This window comes from Euprymna scolopes, chromosome 2 (assembly GCF_053919585.1).
Source record: "Euprymna scolopes isolate OS-2025 chromosome 2, ASM5391958v1, whole genome shotgun sequence".
Classification (NCBI taxonomy): domain Eukaryota; kingdom Metazoa; phylum Mollusca; class Cephalopoda; order Sepiida; family Sepiolidae; genus Euprymna; species Euprymna scolopes.
The window spans coordinates 142557885-142574066 of NC_136483.1; the positions used below are offsets into that span (position 1 = coordinate 142557885).

At 31.5% G+C, this 16182-nt stretch overlaps 1 protein-coding gene across 1 annotated transcript in view; it reads right to left on the reverse strand.

The window, feature by feature from the left end:
- Nucleotides 1–1997: 1997 nt before the first annotated feature.
- Nucleotides 1998–16182, reverse strand: part of LOC145240556 (uncharacterized) — a 112575-nt gene continuing 98390 nt past the window's right edge. The window contains exons 3-4 of the mRNA XM_080103980.1: nucleotides 9450–9688; nucleotides 1998–5078 (exon numbers count right to left, since the gene is read on the reverse strand). Of these exons, the coding sequence (XP_079960106.1) occupies nucleotides 4136–5078; nucleotides 9450–9688 (1182 nt within the window). The 3' untranslated portion in view covers nucleotides 1998–4135. The remainder of the gene's footprint in view (nucleotides 5079–9449; nucleotides 9689–16182) is intronic.

A 16182-nucleotide genomic window follows, 5' to 3' on the forward strand; every position in this document is an offset into this window, starting at 1 on the left:
CCCCAAAAAAAAACAGGGCTCTTTCAGTCTTTCACAGACTATGGATACTCATGAAGTGGTGCCTGCGCGTGAAACTTTTGTGGCAGGAGGTGCGCAATCTCCAACCACACTTCTCCTGAGTCGATATTGTTAAATACCAGTGGCAAGTGAAGTGTATGTACAGGACGACTGGAGACAAATGCCGATATAAGCGGAGAGCACATACAGTGCCCAGAAATCTCAAATGGTCACCCATCTGGTACTAGCCAGGCTCAACGTTGCTTAACTTAGGTAATCTGCGAACCGGTGTGTCAATGCGATTATGCCGTAAGCAAAACAATGTATGGCTAAAAACTAGAAAACGATAAGTGTTAGATGAATAAACTCCAACCCAGAAAACAGCAATTCTTTCCTCTTTGTCAGAAACATCACTCATGGAATGTGAGGACTAAAGACAATTACGAGGCTGTTGAAATGAACTCAAGGTCCATTTTCTGCATTTATTATACCAAGGAGATATTAGAAATCTTGTTGGACGTTAGAAAGAAGCTGTAAACAACGAGAGAAAAGACATTATTGAGTAATTAGTAGGGCTATAACAACAGAATATTCTTATCATTGTTTTGACTCTCGAGTATATATCCGACTCTGTTAGACACAGTTAATCAACCGAGAACCACACCACTGTATATAAAAGCATATAAGATATCAACTGATACACATTCGAGAGTCTAAACAAGGAAAAGAATATGCTGTTGTCCTAGCCTTAGTAATTAGTTGCTATGAAAAAAAAAAACACATAAATAAAATAAAATAACATATTTTTAATTTAAAGTAAAAAAAAATCGAATCGTCGGGAACTCAGTTGCCAACCTAGTAGTCTGTTGAAGTGTGGTCTTGCTTCCAGGCAACATGTTCACCAATCACATCAGTGATGGGATTCAGCCGGTTCGCACCGGTTCGTGCGAACCAGTGCTTAAAATATTATGAGTTCGGCGAACCAGTTGTTAAAATTAGGTAAACTCAATTCAATATACTTAGAATAGTTGGACATTTTAAAAATTCTATAACTACATTATAGTAGATTCTTTATTCTTATTAACATAACAGTTTATATAATATTAATATCTATAATATAAAGTTGAATGTGTGTGTGTCTGGTCATGAATAGGCTCCTATATGGTTGACTATTATAGAAAACTGATTACATATAATGATAGAAGATGTATCGAGACACAGGAATGGGTATGTTTGATCCTGCAGAACGATGGTTCATTAAAATTGTGGGGGTCTGCGTTCGCGCCTGGTCCACAAAGTATGGAAATAAAAAATTAAAAAAAAGTTTACAAGGGTTTTTGATATAGATGTACATAATAATACTTTGATAAGTATGTTTTAACTTAAATAGGGATGGTATAATAAAATTGTGGGGTCTGCGATCGCGCCTGGCCTCCATAGAATGGAAATAGGCACAAACTTTAATAAACACTTTTCATATCTATCTGCGTAAGTATACTTTGATAATTATGTTTCAGTTTGAAGAAATATGGTATAATAAAACTATGGGGTGTTCGTTCGCGCCTGACCTTCATAGAATGGAAATATGTCACAAAGTTTAACAAGGTTCTTTAATATAGATCCACAGAATATTGTGATAAGTGTTTCAGTGTAAACAGGTAGGGTATAATAAATTATGGGGTTTATCTATTTTATTTTTACTTTCATCATATTTTACTTTGGTTTTGATACCCCCAAATTCGAAGCTATCTCTTTACAACCCTTCCTTTTCATAACCTATCATACTTTCATAAGTCAGAGTCCATTTTCTGTAGGCTGTTTTTGAACCCAGTCAACGACGGGTACTTTTGCTAGTATATATATATATATAAAGGATTTGTTTTCTTAGAACCTGTTTTTTAAAAATTGTAATCCTACCACTGAATAATATGCCCACCAACAAAATGACATCATTACATCGTTTGAGATTTTGCATTTTCAAAAGAACACCGAAACAATACCAATGTTAAACAATGTTTTATTATCAATACTTTAATAAGAGTTTTTCATTAAAAACAAAAACAAAACAAAACAATAATCCATTTTTACATGAGCAAATTTCCGGGTTCGACAGAAAGATTTCGAAGTTCGAGAAGATACACCTGAAAAAGGTCGGAGGTTACATCCACCAAAACATTCTAAAACTAACACTCAAGATGAGAACAATAGTCCGAAGAATCCAAATAATGCGAATAATCAACGCTCATCTCAAATATTTAAAAACAAAAGTTTTACAAGGTATTTTCACGATCACCTCCAGTAGTGTGGGGTCAGTTATGCTAAACCATGCCAATTTATTTTTGTGCATCATGGCTCATGCTACCAAATGAAATAAAAAAAGGATTTGCGTGAAATAAAGAATATAAAAACAAAATTACTGAAGCACAACATATTTATACATGTATAAATACCAAGTTTACAAGTATTATTCGTACTGGTCTCATCTTGAGTGTTCTTTTCACAACACTTCAGTCGATGTAATCTCCGACCGTTGTCTAACTCGCGAATCTTTCTGTCGAACTCTAGAATTCGAACGGAATTTCAAACGGAACCCGTTATTTAATCCACGCAAGAACCCGTGGCGTAGTGGATAAAGTACTTTATAAAATTCAATTGTAAAGTTACACTCTTCTGAAGGTTGAAGGTTCAATCCTCAGGGCAGGCGACACTGAAGTACAATTGCGAATAACTTACCACTTATACCCGTTCATGGCTGACAGAACGAGAACATTCTATCTACGTGGATTAAATAAAGGGTAGCCTTCGAAATTCCGTACAGATTTCCGAGTTCGATAGAAAGATTCCTGACTTCGACAAGATACAGTTGGAAAAGATCTGTGGTTACATCGACCGAAACGTTGTGAAAATAACACTGAAGATGAGAACAGTAGTCGGAGGAATCTAAATTATGCAAATACTTAATCCTCATCTCAAAAGTTCAGAAACGTGAGGTTTACATGTTATGAACGTTGTTTGTACGAGTACACTTGTGTCTGCAAGTTCAATCAGTTAATTTGTTTTCTTTTGTTTTTAGAATGAATAAACGTAAAACGTAAAAAATGAGTGCATTTGTTCGACTTTGTCTTGTAAGCATGTTATTATGTGTGGAGTTTACGTAGCATCCATGCAAGGAAGTGATAACAGTTTCTCGCCTTCCCCCAGTTGGGGAAAGCCTCCGTCGAAGACGTTGCGTCTTCTCTTTGGATCGGCTTCGGTGTGACTGTTCTTGACTAACTGGCGTTGCTTCATGCCTGTTTAATGGTTTTTTGTTTTTTTTAGCTGAAAACGAACGGATACATAGTGTTTAAATTTTTTTTTTTTTTTTTACAGTGCGGACCTAATTTTAAACAAGTTACATGTTTTTTTATCCCTGTAATTTTGTCCTTTCGATTTGGAGCTTCTTTTTGTACAAAAATATATTAGATTTGTATGTAATTTTGATGTTGGTCTTCTTTGTGTTTGTAGTGTGGGTCGTGGTATACATAATATAGAGGATCACCTTTTGTATTTGTGTACTTATGTTAATAAGTAATACTATAAAATACGAGTGTGTGAAAAGAAAGTAAAAACAGGATTAATGAAACACGATATATATATATATATATATATATATATATATATATATATATATATATATATATATATATATGTATGTATATATTTATATTAACTGATTAATGGGTTAATGTGGTTTAAGTATATTGCTAACAAAAATTGAAAACCAATATTTTTTTCAAAAGTGCTCAATGCATTTGTAGAGCTTTTTTTTTAATATTGAGAGTCCGGATGATGGCATGGAAATGCCGAAAGACTGCTCGATCCACATAGACTCCTTAGAATATATATATATATATATATATATATATATATATATATATATATATATATATATTAAAAAAGATAAACGGGATTCAAATAATTGTTACTTTTTATTATTTTAACCCACTGAATTAAACAGGCTTTATGTTGGTTCTGTGACGACAATGGATGCCAGAACCTCGTTTGCATGATCGCAGTAATGATGGAAGATGTACTCTTTAACGTCAATATTAGTTCAACTCGACTTGCAGAGAAGATGAACAGTTCGTCCTAAAGAAGTTTAATTGCTTGCTGACAACGAATCACCACTCGGCTCAACCCTGCAACATTGGCAACAGCCAATTTCACTGAACAGACGAACACATTCATTCCGGAAGTAGGGATTAAGAAAGCTGTAGATGATTGGATTACAGGCGTTGTTTATCAGAAAGAATTTCGAGAATATTTTGACGACCACTTTCAATTGGATGCTGGCCTTATACATCTTCCTGTACATCAGGGTCTGGCAGAGCATTACCAACAACGCAGGGAAGTAACTCAGCACAAACACAAGCGTGACAACAAATAGAATCACAGTAGTACGGCTAACCTTCATGCGGATGCGTTCTGAAAGACTAGCTACTCTCGCTCGCATCACTGGAAACGACGGACCTTTTAGACTTCTCGGACTTTTCGGACTTTTCGGGCTTTTCGGACTTTTCGGGCTCTGTGGTTCCTTCTGAGGACGTTTCAAAGAATTAGCCCTGGACTCCAATTCTTGATCAGCCATTTTTTCCTGTTCCGGTTCGCTGCTGAATTGCCTGCTGGCGTTCCGTCGGCGTCGATCGCGTATCGACAGATAAAGCAACACGTAGAACACGGTCAGCACGATGCAGAGGAGAACGAAAACACTACAAAGGAAAATGAAGTAAGCGATCGGCCATTTCGTGCCTTGGTATGTTTGCTCAATGGAACAATCATCGCCGACGACATTTCCGGGAAGAGTGACTTTTTTCGTTCCGTATATGAAGACGGTCGGAATACTGCAAATAAGGCCGATAAGACCGGCAGTGACGCACATAAACTTTATGTGGTACATAGTGAGCTTATAATGGGGCTTACAGACTTTAAAAAATCGATCGATGGCAACTTCTCCAAGAACCATGCTGGAACCAATGACAGTGAAGGTTTCCGAGAATCTGAAAAACTTGCAGACGATTTCATTGCTAAACTTGAAGGGATTGCTGAAAGAAGAAAGAAATGAAAAAAAAGTATTATTATCATCATCATTAACAACAACAACAACAACAACAACAACAACAACAACAACGACGAAGGCAACAACAACAACAACAACAACAACAGAGAGTTAGTGATGGCTTAGTAGTTAACGACACAGACTGGCAACATGAGTGTGCCAAGTTCGAATCCAGTTTGTTCCACAGAAACACTAACAAGGCAAAAGTGTAACGTAAAAGTGTATTAAAACTTCTATCTTTTTACCTCTCTTTATATCCGTCTTTATCTTTCTCCCCACCCCTTTCTCTTTGCGCATCGTTCCTCTCTCTGGACACGCACACATGCACATAATTGCCTACTAGACAGTCCTCGAGTGTCTAAGGTCTCTCTGTACAGGAATTTGCCAGGAAAACTTAGCATAAGGTTACTTTTACCTACAAGTAAACCCTGACTAAATATTAAAAATCACATAATATTCGTGACTCAAGAAAGATCTCCCGGTCGGACTAAATCACAGTGGCTTATATGAGGAATGGTACATCTTCTTAAAGTGGTGTTGCCTATAGTAACAACACTAAGCTGGATACTATACCAGGCAAGATATATTAGTGCCCTGTAAGACCAGCAGATCACAAAAAAGGTATACTATAATATATTGAACTGATTAATTAGAGAGAGAGAGAAAGTAATGTTCTTAATTTTGGTACCTGTGCAAAATTTGAACCAGGTGTTACTAACTGGCTGCTCGGTTTTGCGTTGCTGATTATCAAAGTGTAAAAACACTGCTCAAGGAAAATACTGAAGAAAACACTTTGAATTTTTAACTTAACATAAACACATAACTATCTACAGACAACTGATATTTTTTATATAATGTATTTCTCCCAGATAGTAACTATTCCTCAACTTATACATTTGCGAAAACAGCTTTCCTATGTACTACTGTCAAAAACACATTTATATTTGTGATGAAAATTTTCAGGTGATAATTGTAAAAACAAAATTATATTAGAACGTTTCTACTGATGTAACCTACGACCAGGTGTATCTTAATAATGGATTTTATTGGTGAATGGCGAAAAGAATAGCTTTTTTTCCAGCACATCATAGCCGTTAAAATTAAAAATGGGTGATATGCTTATGAAACAGAAAAGCTTCGAGTCGTTTCCATTTTCGTATTAATTCGGGCCCGTACCGTTTTGATATAATGTTTCTGATATTTTTTTTTTGTTTCATGAACATAGTAAATATATCTATTTCCATTTTTCATTAGAAAAAAAATTAAAAAAAAAACATTATTTCCGCCATTCACAAATAAGAACCATTGTAAAGATGCACCTGAAGAAGGTCGGAAGTAATATCGACCGACACTCGAGTACAAAAGAAAAGACGAGAAGATACATTTGTCAGAACAGTTTTTTGGGGGGTATGAATTACAAAACACATTTATATTTATGATACCAATTCTTGCATGTGATAATAATCAACACGATTTTAGATTTGTGAAAATAGTTTCCTTAGTTACCAACTTTCAAAACATATCTATATTTGTAATAACAGATCTCAGTAAATAATTATTCAATATATATATATATATATATATATATATATATATATATATATATATATATATATATATGTATATATATATATATATATATATATATATATATATATATATATATATATACTTGCCAGAACAATTTTATTATTTAAACAAATATACACTTGCCAGAACAATTTAATTATCCAAGCAAATATATTTGCCAGAACAATTTAATTATTCAAACAAATATGTACTTACCAGAACAGTTCTTGCCAGAACAATTTAATTATTAAAACAATTATATATATTTGCCTGAACGATTTAATTATTCAAACAAATATATACTTGCCAAGAAAATTTTATTATTCAATAAATACATCTTTGCTAGAACAATTAAATTATTCAAACAAATATATCTTTGGCAGAACAATTTAATTGTATAAATTAATATATACTTGCCAGAACAATTTGATGATTCAAACAAATATATATTTGGCAGAACAGTTTAATTATTCAAATAATATATATTTTCCAGAATAGTATAATTATTCAAATATATTCTTGCAAGAACAGTTTTATTATTAAAAAAAATATACATTTGCTAGAATAAGTTCATTATTGAAACAAATATATATTTGCCAAAAACACTTTATTCAAAGAAACATATGTGACCATCTTTTACCTTAAACATATATTTGTCGAGCAATGTCCTGTTTCAAGCAAATATATATTTGATAGAAATATATATTTGCTAGAACAGTTTAATTGTTCATACAAATACACCTTTGCATGAACAGGTTGGTCATCATTGTGAAAATAGTTACATTTCTTCAAGTTCTTTAAGGTACTAATTATCAGAACTCATTTTCACCCGTGACTAGTGCTTTCTCAGGTAATATTTATCAATTTAAATTTAGATTTATTATACAGTTCTTAGGCGCCAATTGTCAAAATTTCGGTTTTGGACAACAGTTTTCCTTTTATTATTTGGATCATTCGGATTACTGTACTTATCTTGGGTATTATTCTTATAACGTTTCAGCCGATGTAACCACCAAAGTTTCTCACATGTATTTGGTCAAACTCTGGAAGTTTTCTGCCGAACTCGGGAATCTGTATGGAATTTTGAGCGGACCATAGGGGGATATTATGCCTTCGTTCAATCAACCATGACTTCGTTCCGTCAACCATGACTGGTAAAAGTCTTAAATAATTCGAAATTGCATTCTTAGTACGACTCGCACCGAGAATTGGACCCTAAAAAGAGGGTTACTTAGAACTGATTTTTAATTAGTACTTTGTCAGTTATTTTATGGCCTCCTCTGAATATTTAATTTCCCTGTGGGTGATACTAAGAATACAATTTCTATTTTTGTGAATACTTCTACTAGATCACGGTTAACGGAACGAGAACATGCTACCCACATGAAATAAATAAAGGGCTCTGTTTTAAATTCCGTACAAATTTCCCAGTTCGAGGGAAATATTCACGTGCTCGAAAAGATACGCACGAAAAAAAAGTTGGAGGTTATATTGTCTGAAAATTGTGAAAATAACACTCAAGATGAGAATAGTACTCTAATAATAATATCTAAATAATCTAAATTACCAATCCACATCTAAAAAAATCAGAAATATTTATCAGTTATCTTATATTACATGTCAAAACAAATGTCAACATCTTCAGTTCAAAACATTTTTATGAGGTATCATAACACGTTTAGATGTGAGATAACAATTTTTACGCAATAATTGTAATAACACGTTTATATAGATAATTTACAATCCTGGTTCTATTTTTTCTTTTACTTTTAACTATTTTCAGTATCACTAGATAGTGGGTTCAGTATGGCAATATTTCGTGAAAAAGCCCTTCTTAAAATGATGACGAATGCTCAACCATATGCTTAAAATGTTCAGAAAATGACTGTTGGAATCAGTTCTACACTGAATAATAATAAATACATATTTGTTTGAATAATTAAATTCTTCTTAAGGTGCTATTAAATAATGCATCTCTCTTATATATATATATATATATATATATATATATATATATATATATATATATATATATAATATATATATATATATATATATATATATATATATGAGGAAGAAACTCACGCACACACACACAAAGTGACTTTTATATGATAGTAGATATAAGTGATCTTGTGTGTGTGTGTGTGTATGTGTGTGTGTGTGTGTGCGCGCGCGCGCGGAACAGTCTCTACTAATGTCAATGTTTGATCTATAGACTTGAAATTTTATATATGGGCTATTCGAACCTGTGGAATGAATTTGATTTCTTTTTTTAACTGATAAGGAGTCAAAATTTCCAAATTGAAACTTGGCAGGCGTAAGTCAAACTATTGTATATCCTTTATGCATACATTTATACGTTTAAGTTGATTAATTTTTAAAATTTGATATGCATTGGATTTAGCTCAGATGGTATCGTATAACGCAGGAAAACCAAATGTTTTTGGTTTCGATTCTAGCTGATGGCCCCCAAATCACATATTTTAAAAACATTTTGAAATCACTACTATATTTTAGATTCAATATAAAAATCAATAGAGAATTGACTCAATAATAATAAATACGAAATTTGCAAAATTAAAATGTATGTATTTTACGACCGGGTAACGCTGGGCGGCCTGTCAGTTATTTATGCTTGCAAAAAATTTTTTGGATATTAATTTATCAAAACGCATTTACATTTGTGATAATAGTTTTCGTAGATTATAATTGTCAAAACAAATGCCAACATGTTAAATTTTAATAACAAACTAAAATGACCCCCCCCCAAGAAATTGATGCTTACCAGAGATCAAATATTTCTGTTGGCATTCCTAAGACACAAGCAAACAAGTCAAAATATGCCAAAGCTTCAATAAAATAATGTGAAGTTGAGACCCGCTTAAGACGACGATGGTAGATTATGATCACCAGCAGATTGCCTGGGGTGCCAACAAACATGAGTATGCCCACAAATAAGATAACCGGCCAGTATAGTTCAGCTTCAGCAGCGTTCATTTGATCCAGAGTCAGATTGCTCGCCATCTACAAAAAACAGGACAGAAAAAGATATATTCAATTTAGTTACGAGTCATTTACGTATTTTTATTCAAATAGATACAGACATATATACACAAGCACGTAGGTATCTGTATAATAACAAACTAAGGCGGTTCAAGTTTGTACGTACGTTATCACCTTACACACATTTAATAATAAAAAAAAAAATGAAATCGATCGGTGGTGATTGATGGTTAAAAATTCCAACTTTACTCATCTTAAAATTACCGTAGACCAAGACAGTACGATTTAAATCAATTTCAGACAGTGATATTTGTTTCATTGATTTCTTGAAAAATGTAATGATACGTTTATAATATCAGTAAAAGCACAGCAAAACATGCATATAATAATACTCTGAACTACTTTTTTGTTTGTATCTACGTTATAAATTTTCACACATAATTAAAAAAAAAAATATTGTCCCTTTAGCAAAAATTAGTTAATCTACTCGCCCGGACAATATTGAGACACTGATTATCTAGTTAAACAAAAAGTAATATTACTTTTATTACTTTGAAGAATATTTAGATAACAATTACCACAAGAAGATAAGAAATATTTATTGTTTTAAAAAATATTACAATTTTAAATTAATACAGAAGAGACGTTTTGGTTTTATTTATTTAAAGGATATTTAGCCGACGTTGACAATTATTTTTACAGAATAAGAAAGAGCCATTTTTATACTTAATAGTAATGACATTTATACTTTTTATTTCATTCATTAGTCAGCGACATACTCTATAAGAAATTCCAACAAAAACTGAACAGCCAGCCATATTGGTACACCCCTGAATGTACTGACGCCATTGCACACAGAAGCCACTACTTCAATTGCTTTAAACATAATAGATGTTTGAAAGTAAAGCCGCCTTTAGGGCTCTCAGAAATAATTGCAAAAGCGTTATAGAAAACACGCGAGTCATATGCCCAGTCCATCAATTCCAAAGTAGAACAATAGAGGCTTCGTTTCCATGGGTTTTGGCGAATAATAAACAAAGTGCTGAACAAATGCACGCCCTCTATCTCGATCACCATTGAGGTTGCTAGTTTAAAAATAATTAAATTGCTATATTTTCAAAAAATAAATAAATGAAAGAATGAATGAATAAATAAATAAATGAATAAATGAATACGTAAATAAATGAATGAATAAATAATAAATAAATGAATGGATAAATAATAAATAAATGAATGAATGAATAAATAAATAAATGAATAAATGTATAAATAAATAAATGAATAAATAAATAAATAAATGAATAAATAAATAAATAAATGAATGAATAAATAATAAATACATAAATGAATAAATAAATAATAAATAAATGAATGAATGAATAAATAAATAAATGAATAAATGAATAAAAAATAAATGAATGAATAAATAATAAATAAATGAATGAATGAATAAATAAATAAATGAATAAATAAACAAATGAATGAATATATAATAAATAAATGAATGAATGAATAAATAAATGAATAAATAAATAATAAATAAATAAATGAATGACTAAATAATAAATGAATGAATGAATAAATAAATAAATGAATAAATGTATAAATAAATAAATAAATGAATAAATGAATGAATAAATAAATGAATGAATGAATAAATAAATAAATGAATAAATAAATTAATAAATAAATAAATGAATGAATAAATAAATAAATGCATGAATGAATAAATTAATGAATGAATGAATAAATATATAAATGAATGAATGAATAAATACATAAATAAATGAATGAATAAATAAATAAATAAATGAATGAATGAATGAATGAATGAAAAATAAATAACTGAATAAGTGAATGAATGAATGAATGAATGAATAAATGAATGAATGAATAAATAAATAAATGAATAAACAAATAAAAAAATAAATGAATGAATGAATAAATAAATAAATGAATGAATGAATAAATAAATAAATAAATAAATAAATGAATGAATGAATGAATAAAAAAAAAATAAATGAATGAATAAATAAATAAATTAATAAAAAATAAATAAATGAATAAATGAATGAATGAATAAATAAATAAATAAATGAATGAATAAATAAATAAATGAATAAACAAATAAATGAATAAATAAATAAATGAAGAAAGGAATAAATAAATGAATAAATAAATAAATAATTTGATAAATAGATGAATAAATAAATAAATAAATAAATGAATAAATGAATAAATGAATGAATAAATAAATAAATGAAGAAAGGAATAAATAAATAAATAAATGAATAAATAAATAAATAAATAATTTGATAAATAGATGAATAAATAAATAAGGGGCATATTTTTTTTTATTTCTTCAGAGAACATTTAGCTGACAATGATTTTTTTTTCTGAAAATGAGTCATTTTTTTAAAAATATTACTGACTTTCACAGACATTTCTTATTTCAAAATGGAATATTATTATTCATAGTGAATTATACGGATTGATACAGAAACCACTGTGGGATTTCTGCAGATCCCATTAATAATATTTTAACACACCCTGTGTTCGAACGTACATAAAAAGTGAGATCGCAAAGATGATGATTGCTTATTAGGTTATTATAGAAGACACCTCAAAACAACGATTTTTTATTATTATTATTATTATCGTTCAATTCACGCAGCACCCATTTATCTAACTTTGTTGACTTCCCTATTTGCTTTAAATGGCGAACGACTGTTGCCAAACGATAACGTATGCTTAAATTGTGATAGGATGGGTGGATTTTGAATTGGTCCGTCTTCTCATATGAGAACCCACGAATGAAGCCCCCGGAAACTCGTATACTCGAGTCGAATAATGGCTACGGTGAGAAGCAAAAATGAGATGCGAAATTAAATCAAATGAATAAGAATATAAAGCACAAGTGAAAGGGACAAATTGTTTCTAATTCGTCGAATGTATACATGCTTTCGCCTTTTGTCCCTTCACTTGATTTAAAGACCGTATTTTGCTTCTAGGGTTGGATCAAATACAACCCTATTTGCTTCTGCATCATTCTAGCAAGACACTCCGTATACTCGATTCGAATAACGGCCATGCTATTTTACTTAAAAACAAACATAAATTGTTTCCTTTTTACAAAAAGAAATTCAAATGGTCCCCAAACTGTAAAACTGTAGTGTATACATTCGTATTTAACAACAAGATATCGAGGGTCTAAAGAGGTTCGTATACAAGACAAGCAGCTACCTTTCGGATCAGAGGTCACTCAGAATAAAATATCATAGAGTATATCTTCCCTTTCTCTCTGGTTTAATGTATGACGTCATCATTGGTGATGTCATCGGCTGCTCATGGTTACCCCATCTCTCTGTTTCAATAGACAACGTCATCCCGTAATGACGACCTGCATCTGCTTTAATGAATGATTTCACAAATCATTGACGCCATCCAGTATGCACGGTGACAAGATAGCAAACAGAACACGCAAAATTTTAATAATATACTATACCCCTCTAGCACTTGGAAGAGCACTTGGGTGATCAAAATCTTTCTGATTCTCTCTCCTTCAACATGGATCACGTGGTTAAAAATGGGGGAAAAGTAGCTTGTTACTTTTCACACATCTAAAACCAAGCTTCTATCCTTTCACCGCCATCGCTCGGATTCTAATTTTGATTCAGTTGTAAAAAATAACCCTCTATTCAAGGAACATCCTTGTTTTGACTTCACTCCAGATCAGAAATGGAGAACTTGCATCAAAACAAATCTGTTGCCAAAGTCGCTAAAAATCGCTTGAATTATTTTATTACTATAGCAGGTACCCAACATCTGCTAGAGTCTGATACATCCTAAGATCCACAGACAGGATTTTTTCTTGCATTATATTGCATAACAATATCTACTTTGCAATCTAGTGGTGGATGATATCTTCTCTTCCCTACGGCCCCCCTTTTAACAAAAGAGACACTGCTATTTCGTATTATTTGGATTATTCGGAAAACAAAGGTGTTGAAAAAATGATTAATGAAAGATGAAGTAGTGAGTATGTAGAAAGAAACTATGGAATGGAATAAGCACTTAATATATAATAATAATCAGATTTAATCTGCAAAGTGTTGGAAAATGGCAGTGAAAGGGAGCATGACCTTAAAGCAGGGAAATGAAGGAATGTTTTAAATAGAAATAACTTTTATGCGGTAGTAAGTGTGGTTGTGTTGAAAAAATATTAAGTATGTATGTAGAAGAAAGGGAGTTTCGTATAGGTGGGTAGGTGAGAAAAAGTTAGCAAGGATGAACGTTATGCGGTGGTTAAGTACCAAGAAGAAGGGAGAAAGAGAAAGAAAAGAGAAATAAGGAGAACAACAGCAAATAAGAAAAAAAAACAATTGAAAGGAGTGGATATATAGGAAGGAGATGTTAAAAAATAGACGATGTAAAGTAAAGTGGAGTTTGAAAGTATTTTATCCATGTCCAAAGTTTACATTTTATTCGCCTATGACACTTTTAGCTAAGGACAGAACTGTTTGAAAAAAGTCGGACTTTGGCAGATGTTCTTTTAATAGGATTTTAGTTTAGCTTCCATGAGTTATCTTAAGTTAAGTTTCGTGTGCAAGTTCATATTACACATTAAATTCGTGGTTTAAATTTCATATATGTGTGATCAATGCATTCTTAGTGTCGCCAAGTATTATGGCTCTGTTGTGCTAATAAATTCTTGTTTAAGGGCATGTCGAATGACTCCGATATATACGTTGTTGCAGTCATAAAAAGGGATTGTATATATGTCGGCCTATCTGGTTGTTATGTTTGTTGAAAATATTTTTACTTGTTAGTGAGGTTCTGTGCTTATTACCTTATTCTTACACCAACACATTTTGTCGGATATTTATTCTTTTAAACAAACCTTTGCACAAACACACACACACACACACACACACACACACACACACACACACACACACACACACACACACACACACACACACACTTTCACAGATATACAGTTTTATAAAACATTTAAAAGTCCAGAAGTATTCCCTTAATTCACATTCAATAAAACAATATCAATATGAATTAAGTGAATACTTCTGGATTTGACAATGTTTAATAGTTATGTATATATATATATATATATATATATATATATATATATATATATATATATATATATATATATATATATATATATACGCACTAGCAGACCGCTCGGCATTACCCGATCGTAAAATATGCTTAACTTATGCAGATTTCATATTTATTATTATAGCGCCATTACTCTATTGATTATAATATTGTACTCAATATATAGTAATCCATCCACTCATCCATCAAACGCGGCCGCAGCTGAGATTGAACTCACTATACGAGTTTGAAGTGTAATTCAAACCTTGTCGGTAGTTGAATACTTGATGCTTCTCCAGGGCTATCAAGGGTATTTTTTTTTATCGTGACGCCATCACTAGTCCCATCTACCCTCGAGAGAAGGACAGACCGCGCCAGTTTCTGAACCTGATATATAATAAGGATGTAAAAAAAATATGACTTGGGTGTCATCAGCTTGAATCAAAACAAATTATGTAGCTCTCCAGTTTTGTTTGTTACCGTCTGATCCAAGTCCATGTGCAGATAAAAACTAAAAAAAAAAAAAAAAAACTTTGTTGAAAATATAAATGTATGTTTGTACATGGATAGGCATAAAACGTTTAACCGACTTACGCCTGCCAAGTTCCATTTGTTTTAGTTTGACCCCCTTAGCAGCTATTTTTACCAGCTAAAATCCAAATCAAATTTGTTCTACAGGTCTAAATACCCAATATATCAAGTTTCAAGTCTATAGATAAAAAAATAACATAGTTTGGTAGAGACAGTTCCTAATACAGACGAACATATACAAGGCATATTATACATATACAAGGCCAATTATATATATATATATATATATATATATATATATATATATATATATATATATATGTAATATAAAATATACATATTGCAAGTAAGCTACACAGAAACATTTGTAGTCCAACTAACGAAATCCATGAGGCTAATTGCATAATTTGAAATTCTACAGTACATTTTGTAAGCCAATGTTTTATATTAAACTACAACCATTTAAAGTAATTTGTTATTATTGCTTATTCTAAACTTGCAAAAGCATTTCGGTACACTCCTATCTACTAAATGTTACTTATTTCATCTTAACCTCTTTTTAATAAGTAGGTTAGACTCTCCCTCTCAACAGAAAAGAGTCTCTAACCTAATACATCTAACACTGTCTACCAAACTCCAGCCTCTGTCGACGCAATGTTTGTGTCCTGCATTAGTTTTGCGAGATGTGCACCTGTACCCTCTCAGTAAAACCTCTCCGACTAACCCGACTAGCAGTGTTCGAATGCCAAACCTTTCTCTGTAAAATTTCTTATAAAACCACATTATACCGCCTTACTCAAGTCAAGTCGATCACGTAGGCAGCCATTTTGGCTTTAGTGTATAATAAAACACACACAAAAAAAAAA